Here is a 23741-nt window from a genome sequence, read left to right as displayed (position 1 = left end):
GGGAGTTTCTCATACTTCATATTCTGGAGATAAAGTAGTTTATAATTGGCATAGTAATAATAATAGCCAACATGTATTGAGCACTTACAGTGTGCTAGACGCTGTTCTAAAGCACTTCACGACAATCTTGTAAAGTGGCTTCTATCCTTACCCCCATTTGATAGCTGGGAAGACTGAGCCCCAGAGAAGTAATTTCCTTGCCTAAGATCACACAGCTTGCAAGTGACAGAGCCAATCAAGATTTGAACAGTTGTGGTCTGGTCTGGAATCCACCTTGAACACTGTGGTAGCACTCATACTTTTTCAAATTTCAGGGTGCATGTGCATCAGAATTACCTAGAGTGCTTGTTAAAACACAGATTGGGGCTTCCCTGGTGGTGCAGTGGTTGAGAGTCCGCCTGCCAATGCAGGGGACGCGGGTTCGTGCCCCGGTCCGGGAAGATCCCACATGCCGCGGAGCGGCTGGGCCCGTGAGCCATGGCCGCTGAGCCTGCGCGTCCGGAGCCTGTGCTCTGCAACGGGAGAGGCCACAGCAGTGAGAGGCCCGTGTACCGAAAAAAAAAAAAAAACAGATTGCTGAGGCCCACCCCTAAAGTTTCTGATTCAGTGGGTCAAGAATTTGCATTTCTGAAAAGTTTCCAGGTGATGCTGATGCTGCTGGTCTCGGAAACACACTTTAAGAACCTCTGCTGGGTGAAAAAAGAAACCGGCCCCAAATGGAATCACTTGTGCTAAGCCCTTAATATATAACTTCAATTTCAGCCTCTCCCAGGGGTGGAATTTTAAACCAATCAATCTGGAATTTCCTGATCATCCCTAGTGAGGTAATCTGCTTGATGGACTCCCCACCTTTACCCCCAAGGGAAGGCGACCTTACCTGAAATAATCCTTTCTTTTGTTTATGACTTCCTTGTCTTATCCCCCTTTTCTGCCTTTAAAAACCTTCCATTTGTACAGCTCCTCTGAAGCTCTTTTCTACTTGCTAGATGAGATGCTGCCCAATTCATGAATCGTCAAATAAAGCCAAGGAGATCTTCAAATATACTCAGTTGAATTTTTTTTTTAATATTTATTTAGGGGCTTCCCTAGTGCAGTGGTTAAGAATCTGCCTGCCAATACAGGGGACACGGGTGCAAGCCCTGTTCTGGGGAGATCCCACATGCCGCAAACCACCTAAACCCATGCGCCACAACTACTGAGCCTGCACTCTAGAGCCCACAAGCCACAACTACTGAGCCCGCGCGCCTAGAGCCCATGCTCCTTAACAAGATGAGCCACCGCAATGAGAAGCCTGAGCACCGCAAGGAAGAGCAGCCCCGCTCGCCGCAACTAGAGAAAGCCCACGCGCAGCAACAAAGACCCAGTGCAGACAAAACTAAAATAAATAAATTTAAAATATTTATTTATTATTTTTTTTAATTTAGTCTGCTCCAGGTCTTAGTTGTGGCTCACGGGATCTTCATTGTGGCATGCGGGATCTTTAGTTGCGACATGCAGACTTCTTACTTGCGGCATGCATGCGGGATCTAGTTCCCCGACCAGGGATCGAATCCAGGCCCCCTGCACTGGGAGCATGGAGTCTTACCCACTGGACCACCAGGGAAGTCCCGAATTTTGTTTTTTAACAGCTGTAATTCAGAATTGTTTTCATAATTTCCCAACGGAGAGAGAAGGGTCATGATTATCTACCAACAGATTGTCCAATTCTATGAGGGATCTAAGAGTTAAAATCATTAACACTTGATAATAACAACCAGTGTCCATTGATGCTTATGATGTGCTGGACACTGGATGAGGCACTCTTCACAAATTATCTCGTCTAATCCTCACACCAGTTTTGGGGAATACTTTTATTTTTCCAAGTTGACTGTAGGAAATGGGGATTTGGAGATTAGAGAATTTGATCAAATTTATGTACCAGGAAGTAACAATTGTGAGGTTCAAGTCAAAACTACTTAACTCCACAGCCCTGTTGGCTACTACTTTACAGCCCTGGCACATAGTAGGCGCTCAGTAAATAAGTTGTCAAATGAATGAACAAAAGAATCTTTTTTTTTAATATCAAAATCCTAGTTACTCAATGGAAGACACTTTGACTTTTTTAAAGTGCGATTTACCAGGTTTCACTGTGTAACAAAGAAGGAAGGAAGATATGGTGCCTTAGAGGATCAATTTCTAGAGAAATTTCAAGTCAGAAGGAACTTTTGAAAAGGACAGTGGTGCAGAAGAGATTCATACCAGCAGTGGTGGCTGGGGATCCTGATGGTAAAAAATAAATGCAGCAACATTAAATTCTTTCTGATAAGCATTGCTCTGCGAAGGCTACATTCCAACAATGTTCGGTGGTTTTTAGTCTATTCACAGAGTTGTGCAACCATCACCACAATCTAATTTTAGAACATTTTCATCACCCCAAAAAGAAGCCCTGTCTGCATTAGCACGTACTCCCCCTCCCCCTCCCCCAGCTCTAGACAACCACTAATCTACTTTCTATCTCTATGGATACGCTGTTGTGCACATTTCATATAAATGGAATCATACAATAGGTGGCCTTTGTGGCTGGCTTCTTTCACTCAGTAAAATGTTTTCAAGATTCATCCACACTGTAGCATCTGTCAGTGCTTCATTCCTTATCTCCTTACCAGCACTTTACTGAGGTATAATTTACCTAAAGGAAATACACAGTGTTAAGCATACAGTTCCGCAATATTTCACCTATGTATGTACTCATGTGACCTTCACCAAGATCAAGATGTAGCACATTTTCATCACCCCATAGAGTTTCCTCACATGTTAAAAGAAGGAAAACTGGTAAAGTACACATAAGATAAAATTTATTTTACAACCTTAACCATTTTTAAGTGTACAGTTCAGTAGTGTTAAGTACATTCATATTGTTGTGCAACCAAACTCCAAAACTTTTTCACCCTACAGAACTGATACTCTATACCCACTAAACAACAACCCTCCATTCCCCCCTCCCCCCAGCCCCTGGCAACCACCATTCTACTTTCTGTTTCTATGAGTTTGTACACTAGATATCTCATATAAGTGAAATCATGTAGTATTTATCTTTTGGTGACTGGCTTAATTTCACTTAGCATAATGTTCTCAAGGTTCATCGATGTTGTGGCATGTGTCAGAATTTCCTTCCTTTTTAAGGCTGATTAATATTCCATTGTATGTATACACCACATTTTTTTTATCCATTCATCTGTGGATGGACATTTGGGTAACTTCCACCTTTTGGCTATTGTGAATAATGCTACTATGAACATGAGTGTGCAAATATCTCTTTGACACCCTGCTCTCAATTCTTTTGGATATGTACCCCAAAGTGGTGTTGCTGGATCATATGATAATTCTATTTTTCATTTTATTTATTTTTTTCTTCTTCTTATTATTTTTTTATACAGCAGGTTCTTATTAGTCATCCATTTTATACACATCAGTGTATCCATGTCAATCCCAATCGCCCAATTCATCACACCACCCCCACTCCCATGCCGCTTTCCCCCCTGGTGTCCATACGTTTGTTCTCTACGTCTGTGTCTCAATTTCTGCTCTGCAGGGACTTCCCTGGCAGTCCAGTGGTTCAGACTCTGCACTTCCACTGCAGGGGACGCAGGTTTGATCCCTGGTTGGGAAACTAAGATCCCACATGCCGTAAAGTGTGGCCAAAAAGAAAAAGAAATGCAATTGATATTTTATATTGATCTTGTATGCTGCAACCTTGAGCTCATTTATTAGCTCTAGTAGTTTTTTTGTGGATTCTGTAGCCTGTTAATATGGTGGATTACATAGATTGATTTTTTTTTTAGTATTTATTTATTTATTTTTGGCTGCATCGGGTCTTGGTTGCAGCTGCAGGATTTTTTTTTTTTTTTTTTTTATGGCTGTGTTGGGTCTTCGTTGCTGTGCGCGGGCTTTCTCTAGTTGCGGTGAGCAGAGGCTACTCTTCGTCGCAGTGCGTGGGCTTCTCATTTCGGTGGCTTCTCTTGTTGCGGAGCACGGGCTCTAGGCACGCAGGCTTCAGTAGTTGTGGCTCGCGGGCTCAGTAGTTGTGGCTCATGGGCTCTAGAGCGCAGGCTCAGTAGTTGTGGCTTAGTTGCTCGCGGCATATGGGATCTTCCCCGACCAGGGCTCAAACCCGTGTCTCCTGCATTGGCAGGCGGATTCTTAACCATTGCGCCACCAAGGAAGTCCCCAATTTATTTATTTTTTACTTTTTTGGCTGCATCGGGTCTTAGTTGTGGCACATGGGATCTTCGCTGAGGCATGCGGGAGCTTTTGTTGCAGTGCACAGGCTTCTCTCTAGTTGTGGTGTGCGGGTTTTCTCTCTCTAGTTGTGGTGCTCCGGCTCCAGAGCGCGTGAGCTCTGTAGTTTCCGGCACGCGGGCTCTCTCGTTGAGGCGCGTGAGCTCAATAGTTGTGGCGCGCGGGCTCAGTTCCCCGACCAGAAATCGAACCCACGTCCCCTGCATTGGAAGGTGGATTCTTTACCACTGGACCACCAAGGAAGTCCCAAAAGATAATTTTACTTAAGTCAAACTGAGGATTATAACCCAAGAGACAGACTCTCAGAAGCTCTGAGAACTGTTCTGCCTATTAGAAGTCAAAGACACAGTCATAAGCCTTTTTGAGACAAAGGATCATACATCAAAATGACATACAGACATTTTACATAAACTTCACCAAAGATACAGAGTCCAGGTAAGCAAGCAATTAAGTCACCATGACTCCCTACAGAGTTTGGAAAGAGTGCTAATCTTTTAAGCGGTTACATTGCTAGCATCAGAAGAAAGGGAAAAAAAAGTTGACCTTTGTGGTCAAGCAGGCATTCCCACCTTTGAGGAGGTCTGGTTAATGTATAATGCAAATGTACATTGCACATGAGAGAGGGAGGGAGGAGGCCCAAATGTACAGAGAGAGAATTTTATGTTTACATTTTCTTGTCCTGCCTTAAAATATAAATTTTATTTCATCAATGTAGTCCAGTTTATCTATTTTTTTCTTTTGTTTCTTTTTCTGTGTTTTTTAAAAACTCATTGCCAAATCCATTGACATAAAGCTTTTCCACTATGTTTTCTTCTTAGAGTTTTGTAGCTTTAGGCCTTTGATCCATTCTGAGTTAATTTTTGTATATGGTGTAAGGTAAGGTACGTCACACTTTTGCATGTGGGTATCCAATTTTCCCAACACCATTTGTTGAAAAAACTATCCTTTCCCCAATGAACAGTCTTGGCACCCTTGTTGAAAATAATTTGACCGTGTTTGTGAGGGTTTCTTTCTGGACCCTCTATTCCTTCATTCCTTTTTATGAGTGAATAATAGTCCATTGTATGGATATGCCATATTATACTTATGGTAAGCCTAATATTTCTCCATATTTAATCACAGGGTGTCCTCAGGTCTGTGACTAATGGATTACTGAGCCCTTGCCCGGGGCCTTGTTTGATCATTAAAACATTGTACCATTGTACCATCTGAAATTAGTGTCTGTTTTGTTTGTTTGCTTTTTTGTTTGTTTGTTTTATCCTTGTCCACTCTCCATTTTGACTCCACAGCTTCACTGTGGAGAAAATCTGGTACACCTACCACGAAGAAAACTGCCAATACGTTCCTGGGAAAGACAAGCTCCATTGCTGGATTGTCTGCCTATGACTATTACAAACCCTGAATTAAATCTAAAATAACCCGTTTTGTAATCCACACTGCTAATATTCTCAGTCATACCCTGTGTAGCTGCAGAATGTTTTCTAATTTCGAAGCGGTGATTTTTGTCTTATCTATTACTCCTCCCTTCCCAACCCAAGTGCCAAGCGCCTGGCACACAAGCTTAGTGTTTGTTGGAGGGAAGAATCCAGAATACCCGCTAATATTTTTTGAGCCTTTCCTAAGCGCTTTTTGTCACAGTCATTGTCTCATGATCTCATATATTCCTCACAACGACCCTACTCCGTAGGTACGGTTATTTACCCAGGAGTAAAGTGAGGCTCGGAGGACTTAAGTAACTTGCAAAGGCCACACGCTGGTCAAGTGGAGGAACCCAGGATAGAGCCAGGTGCATAGCGCAGGGAATCTCCATTTAACTGAGGGTCAGATGCCGCCGGTCCCGGTGACCATAGGCCTGGAAGCTCTGCGCAACACAGACCACTAGACTCCCGCGCGCTGCCACCAACTGCTGTTTTCTGCTTTGCCGCACGCTTCAGGAAATATTCTCAGAGACCGGATCTGCCTCCCCGTACCATGCAAATTCTATGGCTGGAACACCTGAGTGCAGAAAGGGAAGAGTTGTGTGCTTTTTAGCCTCCTTCCCAGAATGCGGTGGAAACTCCGCCCCTGTCTCCGTGGACACCGGGCTTCTGCGGTGACTGTCACCAAGGGCGGAGCTGGGGTCGCTGCCCCTCCTCATCTGCAACAGCTCTCGGGCTGGGAGCGATCACTGTCACCCCTTAACCTCTCTGTTCCTCTTCGCGGCGGCCCTCCCTTTCCCTTGTCCTTTCGTGCCCCAACCACAACCTGGAGGCCGCACTCCAGCACGGGCCTCCGCTGGGACGGTGCACCGGGAGTCCTGGCCTGAGATCTGCCCTGCGTGGCCTCCTCCTACAGCCCCTCTCCGGGCCCACCCCTCGGCTGCGCTGATTGGCTGCGCCTGCCCCGCCCTGAACAGGCAGGGTCCACTGACCCGCGGAAAGTTTTCCGTGCCGGGAGGAAGCTGGACATTCGGAGACTCCGAGAAAGCAGCAGCTCCGGAGGCTGCAGGGGTCTGGTCGGCCATGGAGGAGCCCACTTTGCGAGAGGAGGAAGAGGAGGAGGGGGGCGAGGCTGGGCCCGAGGGGGCCCTGGGCAAGAGCCCCTTCCAGCTGACCGCCGAGGACGTATATGACATCTCCTACGTGATGGGCCGCGAGCTGATGGCCCTGGGCAGCGACCCCCGGGTGACACAGCTGCAGTTCAAGATCGTCCGCGTCCTGGAGATGCTGGAGACGCTGGTGAATGAGGGCAGCCTGACGGTGGAAGAGCTAAGAATGGAGCGGGACAACCTCCGGAAGGAGGTGGAGGGGCTGCGGAGAGAGAGCTCGGCGGCCGGCAGGGAGGTGAGTGCTGGGAGCGGCCACTGGCAGGGGGGACGCTTTCTTCTCTTGAACATCCAAGCCCCTCAAAACAAATCACTGAGAGTATGCAGTCCTCAGATTAGAAGCGTTAAGATGGTTAACATTAATCGAGCACTTGCTCGGTGCTGGCCCCTGTGCCGAGTGTGTTCTAAAGCAGCGGCTTCCTGCATTTTTGACCAGAACCTTGAGCAGTGGCTCTCAAGCTTTAGCAGCCATCAAAATCACCTTGAGTGTTCGTTAAAACACAGATTGCCCGGCCCCAGCTGCAGAGTTTCTGACTCAGTAGGTCTGCAATGGGACCTGAGAATCTGCATTTCTCACAAGTTCCAAGATGATGCTGATTCTCTTGGTCCAGGTTTCACACTTTGAGAAACTTTGACCTAGAGTAAGAAATGCTTTTTAACTAAAGAGAAATTAGTACTTATGACCACAAAAAGATACATATAAGAATATTCAGGGCTTCCCTGGTGGCGCAGTGATTAAGAATCCGCCTGCCAATGCAGGGAACACGGGTTCGAGCCCTGGTCCGGGAAGATCCCACATGCCACGGAGCAACTAAGCCCGTGCGCCACAACTACTGAGCCTGCGCTCTAGAGCCTGTGAGCCACAACTGCTGAAGCCCGCACGCCTAGAGCCCGTGCTCTGCAACAAGAACGGACACTGCAATGAGAAGCCCGCGCACCGCAACGAAGAGTAGCCCTCACTCACCGCAACTCGAGAAAGCCCGCACACAGCAACAAAGACCTAACTCAGCCAAAAATTAATTAAAAAAAAAAAAAGAGGGCTTCCCTGGTGGCGCAGTGGTTGATAGTCCGCCTGCCCATGCGGGGGACGCGGGTTCGTGCCTCGGTCCGGGAGGGTCCCACGTGCTGCGGAGCGGCTGGGCCCGTGAGCCATGGCCGCTGGGCCTGCCCGTCCAGAGCCTGTGCTCCGCAGCGGGGGAGGCCACGGCAGTGGGAGGCCCGCGTACCGAAAAAAAAAAAAAATCAGAGCAGCTTTATTCATAATTGTGCCAAACTGGAAACAATCTAAATGGAAAAGAGGAATACATTTTTAAAATTGTGGTGCATTCATATGATGGGATACTACACAACAATGAAAAAGAGCAGAGTAGTGATACACACAACTGTATGGATGAATCCTACAGATACTACATTGAGAGACAGAAGCCAGGTACAAAAGAGAGCGTCCTGCACGTGGAATTCAAGAACAGGCAAACTAATCTTTACTTATAGAAGACAGGTTGATGGTAGCCCTGGGATAGGAGAATGCGGGGGGGGGGGGGGCAGGAGGGACATTTATAGAGAATTAATCCAGGTGTGGTTACATGGGTGTACACATATGGTAAAAATTGTCAAGCTATAAACTCAAGATTAGTGCATTTTTCTGTATATATGTTATACCCCCATTTTACAAAATTACATTTTACGTTGATATCCAGTATTGATGAAACAGAAGTTTCAACAATTTACCCTAACTCTCCCTTACTAAACATGATGTACAGTCATACTTTCCTATTCTATTTTTGTGAATTTTTAAATTATTTTGCAACTCACTGAATTAATATCATGACTCACTAGTGAATTTCCAGCTATAGTTAAAAAAAAAAAAACTGCCCCAAGGGGATTATCTCATTTAATCCTCATACTATTATTATTCCCATTTTACAGAAATGGAGGCATAGAACAGTTAAGTAATTTGCCTGAGGACTTAACAAGTAAGAGGTGGAGGCAGGATTTGAGCTCAGAGATGCTAGTCATAACCACACTGTACTAAAATACAGACCTATGACCTTTCTTGTAGTAACATTTGATGAGTGACTGCACTGTGTGGGCTCTGGAGCTATGGCACTAAATTAGACAAGGTCCCTGCCTTCACGGAGCTTCACATCTAGTGGGAGAGGCAAGACACACAGACCTCCAAAACTAGACTACAGGATTACAAACTGAGAAGTATGCCATGAAAGGACAGCAGGAACTGGGTGGCTGAAACTCATAGGGAAGAGTGAAGGTTTCTGGTAGCTTCCTTGGTACTCTTTTATTTCACCTACTCATTGCTCACGGTGACAATTATATTTGTAGATAAGGTTCTTCTTTAGTATCCGTCATATGAGATGGTTGAGTGTCATGATTAGTAGCCTGACTTTTGAGATTCAAGAGCAGTTAAATGACTTGCCTAAGATCCCTCAGCTCACATTCTGTGCTCTTTTCCTGTCACCTCCAGCTCCAGGCACAAGGATATGGAGGAAGCCCCGTCATGGACCATGAACAGTGTGGTCTGCACGGGGGCCGGGTCATTTCCTGTCTGGGGCATAGCGGACAAGCTTGTCAGCCAGTGGATGAGCTGGCACGTTTTCCTCCCAAACTGTAGTCTTAAGAACAGGGGTGGGGCAAAAGGCAGAGAAAATGAATATTTAGTGTCACTAGACAGTTTATAAAAATATGCCCTAGTGTTTCTTTCTTTCTTGTTTTTTTTAGTTACCATTTTTAGTTGCGGTAGACATAAAAGTTACCATCTTTTTAAGTGCAGAGTTCAGTGGCCTTAAGTACTTTCACAGCCATTATTATGCAACCATCGCCACCATCCTCTCTAAAACTCCTGTCTTGCAAAACTGAAACTCTGTACCCACTAAACACTAACTCCAAATGCCCCCTCTCCCTCAGGCCTCTGGTAACTACTGTTCTACTTTCTGTCTATATGGATTTACCTATTCTAGGTACTTCATATAAGTAGAGTCGGATAATCTTTGTCCTTTTGCCACTGGCTTATTTCACTTAATGTCCTCAAGGTTCTTCCATGTTGTGGCATGTGTCAGAATTTCCTTCCTTTCTAAGGCTGAATACTATTCCATTGTATGGATCCACCACAGTTTGTTTATCTGTTGATGGACACTTGGGTTGCTTCCACCTCTTGATTTGTGTGAATAATTTTGCTCTGAACGTGGATCCATAAATCTCTCTTTAAGTCCCTGCTTTCAAGACTTTGGGGTATATACCCAAAAGTGGAATTGCTGCATCACATGATAATTCTATTTTTAATTTTTAAAGGATCTGCCATTCAGTTTTTCATAGTGACCACACCATTTTACATTCCTACCAGGAATGCACAAGAGTTCCAATGTTTCCACATCCTTGCCAACACTTACTTTCTGATTTGTTTGTTTGATTACAGTAGCCATCACAATGGGTATGAGAATAGTTTGTTTCCTTTCTTTTTAAAAAATTTAAGTTCAAAATTCACGTGTTACAAAAGTGTTTGCCTTGGAAAAGCTCCCTCCCCATCTCTCTCCACCCCTAGCCACCACTTCCCCTCCCTAGAAAAAATTAAAATGATCAGTTTCTTAAAGTATCCAGAGATACTTTGTGCAAACACAAGCAGATATGAATATATTTTTCCATTATTCACACAAATGGTATTATAATATATACCCCGTTCTGCCTCTTGCTTATTTTCACTTAACATGGCATGAAAGTTGTACTAAATCAGAATATAAAGAGCTTCCTCACCTTTTAATGGCTTTTGAAAACTTCCACCGTACAGTGTTATCAATTGCTCAACGTGAGGGTTCTTAACTTGGAGTTTTTGGAACCCCCCAAGAGGACCATGATTCTAATCCGCAAAATCTATGAACTTGCATGAGAAGAAATTGTATTTTTATTTTCACCAACCTCCATCTGAAATATAACACTTTCTTCAATTATGACTATAGACAACAAACCACAGTAATATTAGCAGTATCTGTGACAATCACCAGTGGAAATCACAGATGTTTTCATATCCCATTACAGTGTAGTGCAGAACTCAAAACTTTGTTTTCCTTCTGTATCTTATTAGACCTTGGCTACATCGTGTTATTTAATAAAGAAGCAGGTCTAGGAATCACAAATTTATTTTTAGAAGATTTTGATGAGTGTGTTATCTTAGTTGGTTTTCTTGTAATTCTATGCCCTTTATATATTTAAAATCAGTATTTTGAGATGAAATCCACGTGGGCTTTACCAGGCTGCCGTAAGGGTCCACGGCACAAAAAAAAAAAGGTTCAGAATCTCTGCTTTAACAAGTTTCCTATCAAAAGACCTTCATTTTCCAATCGTTTGCTCCGACCCCATGCAACAGTGAATTACTCTGACCTATAGCAGTTGGCCCCCTCAGTATCTAGGGGAAGTAGATTCACTGGGTCAAAGGAAAGCCACATTGGAAGTTTTTTTTTTTTAATTAATTAATTAATGGCTGCATTGGGTCTTCATTGCTGTGTGCGGGCTTTCTCTAGTTAAGGCGAGTGGGGGCTACTCTTCGTTGTGGTGCACGGGCTTCTTATTTTTTTTATTTTTTTTCAAAACCAGAACATTTATTGCGTGACTAATAATTGAAATCCTTAAGGTGAACTGGATGCTGCAACAGCTGCCCTCTTGGGTTTAGGTGTTGTTTCTTCACGGAATCCATGCCTGAATCTGCGGTATACAATTTTTAGGTGCCTCATTCGACCAGTCCCGGTGGTATTTCGTCTTTTAGCTTTAGCACTCCAGTTATACTTCCTCTTCCGCTTGGCAGGGTAGCCACATTTACCACAGGTCGACTTCTGAAGGTGGTAGGCGTTAGAGCCACAGCGGCGGCACAACGTGTGCGTCTTATTCCGACGCTTTCCAAACGAGGACGTTCCCTTCGTCATCTCGCTTCTGCCTCCGAGACCAACGAGCTCGGGCTTCTTATTGTGGTGGCTTCTCTTGTTGCGGAGCACAGGCTCTAGGTGTGTGGGCTTCAGCAGTTGCAGCTCGCGGGCTCTACAGCGCAGGCTCAGTAGCTGTGGCGCACAGGCTCAGTTGCTCCGCGGCACGTGGGCTCATCCCGGATCAGGGCTCGAACCCGTGTCCCCTGCATTGGCAGGCGGATTCTCAACCACTGCGCCACCAGGGAAGGGAAGTCCCCTACATTGGAAGGTTTAATAAGTATTGTCAAGTTGCACTCCAAAGGGGTTAAAGAGATTGGCTCCCTCTGCAATCGGTGAAGGAACTGGTTTCCCCACAGCTTTTACAACACAGTGTGTTTTCAAACACGCTGATGTTTATCAATCCGAGAAGAGGAATGTGGTCACTATTGCATTTCTCTTTATAGTGTGGCTTATTCTCTTTGTCACCTGTAGAATATTCCAGAGTGTGGTTGTGCCTTAGTTTGTTTAACTAGACTTCTGCTAATGGACATTTAGGTTGTTTTCAAATACTTGCTTTATTTTAACTTTAGCTTGAAAAAATGTCAAACCTATGGAAGAGTTGCAAGATAAGTACAATGAACACTTGTATACCCTTCACCTCAATTCAGGTGTTATATTCAGGTGTATGTATATATGTGTTTGTGTGTGTGTATACTATGTCTTAAGAGATACACACTGAAGTATTATATACACACATATACCTACATGTGAATATGCACATGTGTACTCATATTTAACAAATATGTATGTCTCTATATTATTTATTTGCTCAGACTCTTCAGACGTTATGTTAGCTGCAGAGTTAGTAAAAGATTAGGCTCTTTCACCCTAAATACTAAATACTTCAGCGTGTATCTCCTAAGACATGTTGTTACATAGCCACAATAAATAATTGAGTTCGGGGGAAGAGTTGGTAGAATACTAAGATCTAATAGGCCATCCCTATTCAAAATTCATAATAATATCCTTTATCGCATTTTTTTTTTCTGATGCAAGATCCAATGCAGGGTTATACGGCACCTTTAGGACATATCTCTTTAGTCAGCTTTAGTCTGGAACAGTTCCTCAGCTTTTCCTTGTCTTTCATGACCTTGACATTTTTTGAAGATTGTATATCAGTTAGTCTGTAGAATGTCCTTCAACTTGGGCTTGTTCTGATGTCTCCTCATGGTTAGATTCAAGTTATACATGTTTAGCGGGGATACCACTTAAGTGTGCTGTGTCCTTCTCGGTGCCTCATATCAGGAGGCACCTGATTCAGTTTGTCGTTATTGGCGATGATAACTTCTATCACTTGGTTAAGGTGGTGTCTGCAAGATTTCTGCACTGTAAGGGTGTCTTTGTTCCCTTTGTAATGCATAAGTAGCCTATGGGAAAGTACTTTGAAACTGTGAAATATCCTGTTCCTCAACAAACTTTTACCCCAAAGTTTTAGGTCCATTCATTAGTCTTGCCTGAATCAATTATTACTGCGTTGGTTGCAAAAGGATGATTTTCTGACTCTATCATCTTCTACACTTATTAATTGGCATTCTTCTGTAAAGTACAGATCCCCCTCCTCCTTTCTGGTATTAGTCCGAGTTCTCCAGAGAAATAGAACAATAGGTGATATAGATGTAGATATAGACACAGATGAAATTATTTATCATAGGAATCGGCTCACGTGGTTATGGAGGCCGAGAAGACCCACAATCTGCTGCCTGCAAACTGTAGAATAAGGAAAGCCGGTGGTGTAATTCAGTCCAAGTCAGAAGGCTTGTGTCAGGGGGCTGATGGCATAAGTCCTGGTCTAGGTCCAAAAGCCCAAGAACCAGGAGGGTTGATGTGCACTGTCCAAGGGCAGGAGAAGAAGGATGTCCTGCTCAAGCAGGGAGTGAATTCACCCTCTCTCCACCTTTTTGTTCTATTCAGGCCCTCAATGGATTGGATGAAGCCCACCCACACTGGGGAGGAGCCTCTGCTGTACTCAGGTCACCAAGTCAAATGCTAATCTCTTCCAGAAACACCTTCACAGACACACCCAGAAATAATGGGTTAACCAGCTGTCTGGGCATCCCTTAGCCCAGTCAAGTTGACACATAAGATTAGCCATTACATCCCCATTAATTAGTTAATTAATTTAAATTTAAATTTTTATTTATTTTATTTTTTTGGCCACGCCACTCAGCATGTGGGATCTTAGTTCCCCGACCAGGGATTGAACCCATGCCCCTCGCAGTGGAAGCTTGGAGTCCTAACCACTGGACCACCAGGGAATTCCCTAAATTAAAAATTTTAAGTATGGATTCCTGAATCCTGTTTTTATTTAATGGGTTACTATCCATTCCTGTTACTATTCACGCGGATACTCAAGTCGTTCAGTTTGGCCAGTAGGAGTGCCTTCAAACTGTGTCCTTTTGATCTGTCTCCATCCCTTACACAATGGAATGTTCCAGACTCAACTTGGACTTTCCCTGTTCCAGCCCTGGACTCAGCTTTTCTCCAAGGAGCCCTGGCTCCTTTCTTGGAGAATGGTACTTGAAATTCTTGCCTCTTTACCATCAACCAAACACTTCCAACAGGCAACGTCTCATCTCATCGGATCCCTGGGAGTAGTAACAGAACAAGAGAAGTTTCCTTTCTAGGATGGACAGTCCATGCTCATGAGGGAAACTGTATAAGTGATATCTTTTCTTACAGATGAACCTGGGACCAGACAAAATGGTGGTTGACCTGACAGATCCCAACCGACCACGCTTTACTCTACAGGAGCTGAGAGACGTGCTGCAGGAGCGCAACAAACTCAAGTCGCAGCTGCTGGTGGTGCAGGAAGAGCTGCAGTGCTATAAGAGGTGGGCTGTGCTGCCTGGGGCTCCTACACTGCAGAGCAAGACACTGCCTAGATTTCCTTGATATATTACATACCTGTTCTTATGTTCATCCAATCTACTTATTGAAGACCCACTATATGCCAGACACTATTCCTGGCACTGGGGGTAGAGCAGGAACAAAACAGAAAGTCCGTGCTAGTCTAGGGGGAAGACAGGCAATCAGCCAGAAGGCCTGCAATGAACACACAGGATAATGGTGGTGAATGCTGAAGAGAATGTAGATCAAGGTGACATGACAGAGAGCAGAGTGCTGGGGGGGCCCTGCTTTAGACTGGGTGGTCAGGGAAGACCCCCCTGAGGTGAATGACAAGAAGCAGCCAACCATGTAAAGATTTGGTTGCGTAAAAGTAGAACAAGAAGCGCAAAGGCCCTGAGGTAGGAACCCATTTGGCCAATTAAAGAGGCCCACCATGGTGGAACTTGGAATATGAGGTAGAGGACGGTCCAGAAGAGACGGAGGGGTGGCCTTTTTGGACACAGGAAGGAGCTCTAGTTTTGGGGGTTTTTTAAAAATAAATTTATTTATTTTTGGCTGTGTTGGGTCTTCATTGCAGTGCATGGGCTTCTCATTGTTGTGGCTTCTCTTGTTGCGGAGCACGGGCTCTAGGCACGCAGGCTTCAGTAGTTGTGGCTTGCGGTCTCTAGAGCTCAGGCTCAGTAGTTGTGGCGCATGGGCTTAGTTGCTCCATGGCATATGGAATCTTCCCAGGCCAGGGTTCAAACCTATGTCCCTTGCATTGGCAGGCAGATTCTTAACCACTGTGCCACCAGGGAAGCCCAGGAGCTCTAGTTTTATTGTAAGTGTAATGTGAAGATCTTGGGAAATCTTAAGGGAATGACACAGTCTGATTTACTATTTTAAAAGATCAATGTGGTGATTTTGATAACTGAATGACTTGGTTATGTGAGAGAATGTCCGTGTTCTCTGGAAAGACACTTAAGCATTTAGGAGTGAGGGGGTAAGATTCTTTTCTCCAGTTTACTCTCAAGTGGTTCAGGGAGAAGATGGTTGCATGGGTGGGTGGGTAGGTGGATAGGTGGATGGATGGATGGATGGGTAGGTAGATAGATACACGGATAAGCATTTGAGGGATCTGGGTAGATATATGGGAAGTTTTTGTACTAGTATTACACCTTTTCTCTAAGTTTGAAATTGTATAAAAATTACAAGTTAGAAAAGATCACAATAATACTGGGTAGAGGAGGAACTGTAGGACAAGCAAGAGAGGAAATAAGGAAGCTGTTGACATAGCAGGTTTGGACTTCACTTTATCCTTCTGCACCATGTTTCCCCAAAGTTTACTTTATGTAGGTATTTCTTGAAAAGGGAGCTCTAGGGAGTTCCCTGGTGGTCCAGTGGCTAGGATTCGGCGCTTTCACTGCTGTGGCCCGGATTCAATCCCTGGTCGGGGAACTGAGTTCCCACAAGCCACACAGTGCGGCAAAAAGGAGCTCTGTGGTTGAATAATTCTGGGAAACACTGAGTTAAACAAAGCAGGTTTCCTTAGAGGCAGGAGAAGGAAAGATCAAGAGAATAAAAACATGGTGCCAGGACTTCCCTGGTGGTCCAGTGGTTAAGACTTCGAGCTCCCAATGCAGGGGGGCGCAGGTTCGATCCCTGGTGGGGGAACTAAGATCCCACATACCTCAGGGTGCCGCCAAAAAGTAAAAACCAAAACAAACAAAATGTAGTGCCAACTAATATTTATCAATGCTTACCATGTGCTAAGTGTATCCCGAGCATCATTTCAATTAGTGTTCACAGCAAGCCTATGAGTTAGGGTAATGTTATCCCCAAGATGATCTAAGGGTCAGAGAGGTCAAGTACCTGCTTGAAGTCCCAGGGCTGGTGGTGGCAACCTTGAGACATGGCGTCAGACAGCCTGACATTAGAGCCTGAGCTTTTAATTATCATGCCACATTTGGACTCGGAAAGTTTGGAAGTAAGGAAATACTCTAATTCAAAACAAAACAAAGCTCCAATGATATTATTCCTTAAATTCATTCAATGTGGCATCATTAAGAGAGCATCAAAGTAAAAATGTCCTAGGAAGCTAAATCCAAAAGAGCTGAGCTCTGCCAACAGGAATTTAATTGTCTTCCTTCTGCTGAGGTTGGAACGCTGTTAATGGAAAGACCTGTCTTCATCTCATTTAATAAGTACTCCAGACACGGTTAATTAAAAAGAGGAACTCTTAGACTGCCGATGCCATGAGCAGCTGGCTAGTGAATAAAGCAACCCACGTTAGTTCCAGTTTTGAATTCCCAGAGAACAACAGATGTGCACTTCCCATCTGGTACAGGCCAATAGACAGACAGCAGGATTCTGTTTAGTCTCCTGTGTTAAATATTCTGGAGAAACCAGAATGTCAACTGAGGTGTTCTCTTAGCAACTGCATCAATTTGGAGGCCGAAGCTCATACTAATGATAGTTTTAACTGAAAGCAGAGATGGTCGACTGTTTCCAAAGATGGTCACAACGGTTTTTCCCATCCTGCATTCCTTTTTTAATTAATTAATTATTTATTTATTTATTTTATTTTTGGCTGCATTGGGTCTTCGTTGCTGCGCGTGGGCTTTCTCTAGTTGCAGCGAGCTGGGGCTACTCTTCATTGCGGTGCGCGGGCTTCTTATTGCGGTGTCTTCTCTTGTGCGGAGCACGGGCTCTAGGCGTGCGGGCTTCAGTAGTTGCGGCACACGGGCTCAGCAGCTGTGGCGCACAAGCTCTAGAGCGCTGGCTCAATAGTTGTGGCACACAGGCTTAGTAGCTCCGCGGCATGTGGGATCTTCCCAGACCAGGGCTCGAACCCGTGTTCCCTACTTTGGCAGGCGGATTCTTAACCACTGTGCCACAAGGGAAGTCCCCCTGCATTCCTTTTCCAATGAAATTTTTCCACTCCTCTCATCGGAGTAGAGGTAGAGTCTATTTTCCGTCCCCTTGAATCTGGACGGCCCTATGACTTGCTCTGACCAATCGAATGTGGTAGAAGTGATGCTGTTTGGCTTCCTAGGTTAAGGCTCTAAAAGGCCTAGCAGCTTCCATGTTTGTGCTCTCAGATTGCTGCCTTGAGACCACCATGCTATGAGGAAGCTCAAGGTAGTCACATGGAGAGGTCACATGAAGAAGAACCAAGGTGCCCCATATGACAGCCCCAGCTGCATCCAGCCCCCAGCTGATCCTCCAACTGAATGCAGCCAGTTGAGAACCCCAAACTAGACCATCAGGAGAACCACCAAATGAACCATAAGAAACAGAGCCATCATGAGAAGTCATAAATCATCATAGTTTTAAATCACTAAGTTTTAGGGTGTTATGTAATGGTAGATAGTGGGAAAAGGTAATTTTTAGATGATTCTCATATGAATATTATTATAATAAATATATATAATAAAAATAGAAATAATATTAAGTAATAAGAGCCCACTCTTTGCAAAGAAAGAGAGAGAGGGGTAAATTCTGCTATCTGACATTCATACCTAAAGGGGTATCTCAGTCAGCTCAAGCTGCCATAACAAAACACCAGAGACTGGGTGGCTTAAACAATAGAAATTTTTTTTCTCACAGTTCTGGAGGCTAGAAGTCCAAGGTCAAGGTGCCAGTATGGTTGGTTCTGGCTCCTCCTGGCTTGTAGACAGCTGCCTTCTTGCTGTGTCCTCAAATGGTGGGGAGAATGAGAGAGCAAGCCGTCTGGTGTCTCTTCTTACAAGGGCACTAATCCCATCATGAGGGCCCACCCTCATGACCTCATGTAAACCTAATTGTCTTCCAAAAGTCCCATCTTCAAATACCATAACATTAAGGGTTAGGGCTTCAACATATGAATTCAGTCTGTAGTAAGGGGAAAATTGATGCCTATAGCATGGACATAAATTTACCAGTAGGTACCACAACAAAATACCTAAGTGGATCTAATGAGCTTACTGGGTCAGACTTTTTTTTTTTTAATATTTATTTATTTATTTATGTGGCTGCATCAGGTCTTAGTTGCAGCATGTGGGCTCTCTAGTTGTGGCGCCCTGGCTTAGTTGCCCCACGGCATGTGGGATCTTAGTTCCCCGACCAGGGATCGAACTTGCATCCCCTGCATTGGAAGGCAGATTATTTTTTAATATTTAAAAAATTATTTATTTATTTATCTATGGCTGTGTTGGGTCTTCGTTGCTGCATGCGGGCTTTCTCTAGTTGTGGCGAGCAGGGGCTACTCTTCATTGCAGTGCACAGGCTTCTCATTGCGGTGGCTTCTCTTGCGGAGCACGGGCTCCAGGCGCCTGAGCTTCAGTAACTGTGGCACGGGGGCTCAGTAGTTGTGGCTTGCAGGCTCCAGAGTGCAGGCTCAGTGGTTGTGGTGCAGGGGCTTGGTTGATCCACGGCATGTGGGATCTTCCCGGACCAGGGCTTGAACCCGTGTCCCCTGCATCGGCAGGCAGATTCTTAACCACTCCGCCACCCGGGAAGTCCCATGGAAGGCGGATTCTTAACCACTGGACCACCAAGGAAGTCCCTGGGTCAGACATTTAAATACTTCACCGTGGTCAGCCTTCTTTTGGTTGCAGGTGACAGAGATCCAATTCAAACTAGCTTAAGCACAAAAGGGAGTTTTATCGGTCACATAGCTGGGAAGGATCCTGGAACTGGTCTCAGAAATAAAGAAAAAACTGCAACTAAGGCCTCAGTGTTGGAATCAGGGACTGTGTGCCTCTTTCTTTCCTCTTTGCTTCTCTTTATTGGCCTTATTATTTTGTATTAAAGACAGTCCTTCTCTGAATCTTAGGAAGCATGGCTGCTGGCAATCAGCAAGTGAGAGAGAATAGCCTTCTTCCAACTTCTGTACATCAAATCCAGGGAAGTACTCTGGCCCTCTTTGGGTCACCTGACCTAAATATCTTATTGATCAATATCAATCTAGGTCTTGTCACCATCTGACTTACTATATATTTTTAAATTTTACTTATTTATTTGTTTCTTGACTGTTTCCTTTCCCAATGGGATATAAATTGCATGAGAGAAGGTATTTTATCTATTTTGTTAATTGCTATATCTATATACATTGGTACAATTTGTAGCTTAATAATATTTGTTGAACGAATGAATGAATTCCATTTATTATCTCGCTTAATCCCTCAATCCTAGGAATTAGGTACTTTCATTATCCTTATTTTACTAATTAGGAAATCAAGGGTTAAGTTAAAGGATTTATACATTGTTATATTTCTAGCAATTGGAGAAGCTTAAAGTACCAGCCAATGGAATTAGCCAAGGGAAAGAAAGAAGAGGTGTCAACAGTGGAAAGGTGGAAGGAAGATTCTAATCATCTGAGTCAGAATGTCTAACTGTAGCATTTCAATGATAATATTATTAATATAATAATAATTATTAAGCACCTTCACTTTCAGAGCTGCACAGATAAGAGATCTACAATAAAACAACCCACTTATTTGTCTCCTTTTTCCTAGTGGCCTGATCCCAGCAAGAGAAGGCCCAGGAGGAAGAAGAGAAAAAGATGCTCTGGTTACCAGGGCCAGCAATGCCAGCAGTAACAAGGAGGAGACAATCATAAGGAAGCTGTAAGTCACCTGGCTGCCCCCTGTTGCCACTAAATAATCACTAAAGGAGGGAGTTGGGGTGAGAGGGGGAGGTCCTGCTCTCCTGGTGGTGGTCTTGCAGCTGCTATGAAAACTCATTGCCGGAGTATTATAATATCTGCCAGGCAGTAGCGTAAGCATTTAACATATATTAATTCATTGACTCTTCACAGTGACCCTATGAGGTAGGAACAATTACAATCCCCAACTTACAGATGGGGAAGTAAAGACCAAGAAGTAAAGTTACGTACCCAAGGTCACACAGATAGTAAACAGTGAAGTCAGGATTTGAACCCAAGGAAATCCAGATTCTACACTCTACTGCCTCCCTATGATATAATAACAATAACCAAATAATAATAATATTACAACCACAAGAAAAACACAGTAACAATAATGATTGGAGTTTAAGGGGGCTAGTTCATCACCAACTTTGGAGGACCCTGGGTCTCCCAACGCTGGGACCCATAATGCAGTGTCCTCTGAATACCCGCCTCGTGTTCACGCACCATTGTTAATCCCTTGTTTCTTTGCTTGCTGTGCCTCAAACCATGGGTGTGGGACACTAGTTAAAATTCAGATTCTCAGATATCAAGTCATTGGTTCTAGGATGAGGCCCAGAAATCTGGATTTTTACTAAATTCCCAGACAGTTCTGATGTGGGGAACCCTTGGACCACACCTTGAGATGTGCCTTTTCTGTCTACAGATGTCAGTACAATTAGGCACACCTTTCCTCCACCCCAGGCTGAAGGGAGCAGCTGGTTTGCCTTGGTTGCTTTGAGAATGTCCAGCCTGGTGACAGTTTATCAGCTCCTGGTCTTTTGGATCGAAAGTGAGAAACAGCCTCGATCAGGGATCTCAAACTAGAAAGCCTACGGGGGCCAAGCACTTAATGTGGATGAGTGATGGGGCTGTGGGGTGGGGTAGGGGACAGTTGCCCCTCAGTTCTGTCTGGCCTACGAATAACATGTTACCAGAGCTTCCGCTTCTTGAGTGAAGCCGAGAAGCCGGATTTGTTCATGGAATCTGATTTCCAAATGCCGGCAAATAATTTAAGATTAAAAATAAAGACTGTACGATCCAAACGACCCACCATCGCAGGCTGTATCAGGTCCTAGGCCGCCATCTGGCTCTTGCTCCATTATTCCTGCCTCTCAGGGAGGGCTGAGGGGACCTCGTTTTCTTCCATTCATTCGGTCATTAGTCAGTCAACAAACCCTCACTGAGTCTATATTGTGCACCAGGTGTGGTGCTTAAGCTGGGGGTGCTGCAGTGACCTATTGCAAGGACTTCGTGGACTCCAACTTCACAGGGAAATAATTTTGAGGGATCAGAGATTCTGAGTTACCTTCCAGGGCAGGTTTAATTAAGATGCCTTTGTTTCATGAGAGAGGAGAAAATTTTATTTTTATTTTTCTCTTTTTTGGATCTCAGGAACATAGGGTTGCGTTAGTGAGTCTCAGCTCATGGCACAATGCACCTCGCTGTGAGCGTAAGACCCCTTTCTTCTTGGTTTTATTTGTTCCCTCTTTATCCCCATCCCCCATTCCCATTCTGCTTCCCAGCTCCCCTCCCCCTCAGCCAGTCTCCTATGGGTATTTATTTACCATGTTCTAAAAATTGTATATTGTCTTTTGTGGATGTATTTTCAATAGTAACTGATATTTTGTTTAACACTTCATTCTGTTTCCTCGTATTGTTTTTTTTTTCTTCACTAAGCACTGTTGTTGTTTTCTTTTTTTATCAGGCACTCTTTTTTTTTAGAAAAAGAAATATATATTTAAAAAAATTTTTGGCTGTACCGTGGCATGCGGGATCTTAGTACCCCGACCAGGGATGGAACCCGTGCCCCTTGCAGTGGAAGCGCAGAGTCCTAACCACTGGACTGCCAGGGAATTCCCTCAGGAACTCTTTTTTAAATTTTAATAATATATTTTACTAACCCAACACATCCAAAATATTATCATTTCAACGTGTGATCACTATAAAACATTATTAATGAGATATTTTACATTCTTTTTTTTAAATAGTAAGCCCTTGAAATCTGATGTGTATTTTACACTGACAGCACATTTCAGTTAAAGACTCGTTATGGGGCTTCTCTGGTGGCACAGTGGTTAAGAATCCGCCTGCCAATGCAGGGGGCACGGGTTAGAGCCCTGGTCTGGGAAGATCACATATGCCGCGGAGCAGCTAAGCCCGTGTGCCACAACTACTGAAGCCCGCGCGCTCTAGAGCCCGTGCTCCACAACAAGAGAAGCCACCACAATGAGAAGCCTGTGCACCGCAACAGAGAGTAGCCCCCGCTCACTGCAACTAGAGAAAGCCCGTGCACAGCAATGAAGACCCAACGCAGCCAAAAATAAATAAAATTAATTAATTAATTTAGAAAAAAAAAGACTCGTTTTGTTTCAAGGGCTCAAAAGGCATGTGGCCACTGTATTGGACAGCATAGCTTTAGCCGATATATGGTCAGTTGCTTTGGGCTTTGAGAACTGAGTTTGAATGATCTTTTTTTTTTTTTTTTTAGTATTTTTTATTTTAATCATACCTAACATAAAATTTACCATTTTAATTTTTTTTTTTTTGCGGTACGCGGGCCCCTCACCGTTGTGGCCTCTCCCGTTGCGGAGCACAGGCTCCGGACGCGCAGGCCCAGCGGCCATGGCTCACAGGCCCAGCTGCTCCGCAGCATGTGGGATCCTCCCGGACCGGGGCACGAACCCGTGTCCCCTGCATCGGCAGGCGGACTCACAACCACTGTGCCACCAGGGAAGCCCTTAATTATTTTTTTAAAAATTGAAGTATAGTTGGACTTCCCCGGTGGTCCAGTGGTTAAGACTCCACACTTCCAATGCAGGGGCTGCGGGTTTGATCCCTGGTCGGGGAACTAAGATCCTGTATGCCATGTGGCGCAGCCCAAAAATAATAATAATAATAAAGAAATTGTAGTACAGTTGATTTATAATGTTGTATTAGTTTCAGGTATACAGCAAAACGATTCAGTTATACAAATATATATATTCTTTTTCAGATTATTTTCCATTATAGGTTATTACAAGATATTGAATATAGTTCCCTGTGCTGTACAGTAGGTCCTTGTTGTTTATCTATTTTATATACAGTAGTTTGTATCTATTAATCCCAAACTCCTAATCTATCCGTCCCCGCCACTTCCCCTTTGCTCACCATAAGATTGTTTTCTCTGTCTGTGAGACCATTTTAATCACTTTTAAGTGTACAATTCAGTCACATTAAATGCATTAAGATCCTGTGCGTCCACCACCACTATCCATTTCCAGAACTGTTTCGTCATCCTGTCCCGAAGCTCTGTCCCCATTAACCATTAACTCTTCTGTTCCCCTCCTCCAGCCCCTGGCACCCACCACTCTACTTTCGGTCTCTATGAATCTGACTACCCTTGGGACCTCATATAAGTGGAGGCATGCAGTATTTGTCC

The 23741-nt window shown here is 44.2% G+C and overlaps 2 protein-coding genes across 4 annotated transcripts in view; one reads left to right on the top strand and one right to left on the bottom strand.

Moving 5' to 3' along the window:
* RILPL2 (Rab interacting lysosomal protein like 2) overlaps positions 1 to 23741 on the top strand; it is a 34099-nt gene that overhangs the window by 2598 nt on the left and 7760 nt on the right. The window contains exons 2-4 of one of the 3 annotated variants that reach the window (XM_012535565.3): positions 5568 to 7100; positions 14506 to 14657; positions 19469 to 20144. In XM_012535565.3, coding sequence (XP_012391019.1) covers positions 6780 to 7100; positions 14506 to 14657; positions 19469 to 19508 — 513 coding nt within the window. In that variant the 5' untranslated portion in view covers positions 5568 to 6779 and the 3' untranslated portion in view covers positions 19509 to 20144. The other 2 variants (XM_049697744.1, XM_004276668.4) reach the window with 2 other exon arrangements.
* On the bottom strand, positions 11430 to 11827 carry LOC117203988 (60S ribosomal protein L37-like). The gene has a single exon (XM_033440770.2). The coding sequence runs from the start codon at positions 11785 to 11787 to the stop codon at positions 11494 to 11496; it is 294 nt and encodes a 97-aa protein (XP_033296661.1). The 5' UTR covers positions 11788 to 11827; the 3' UTR covers positions 11430 to 11493.

This window comes from Orcinus orca, chromosome 15 (assembly GCF_937001465.1).
Source record: "Orcinus orca chromosome 15, mOrcOrc1.1, whole genome shotgun sequence".
Taxonomy (NCBI): domain Eukaryota; kingdom Metazoa; phylum Chordata; class Mammalia; order Artiodactyla; family Delphinidae; genus Orcinus; species Orcinus orca.
This window is presented reverse-complemented; position numbering and strand designations above follow the sequence as displayed.

What these genes read in the sequence shown, in the direction of transcription:
- LOC117203988 (XM_033440770.2), bottom strand. Translation starts at nt 11,787, where the DNA reads ATGACGAAGGGAACGTCCTCGTTTGGAAAGCGTCGGAATAAGACGCAC.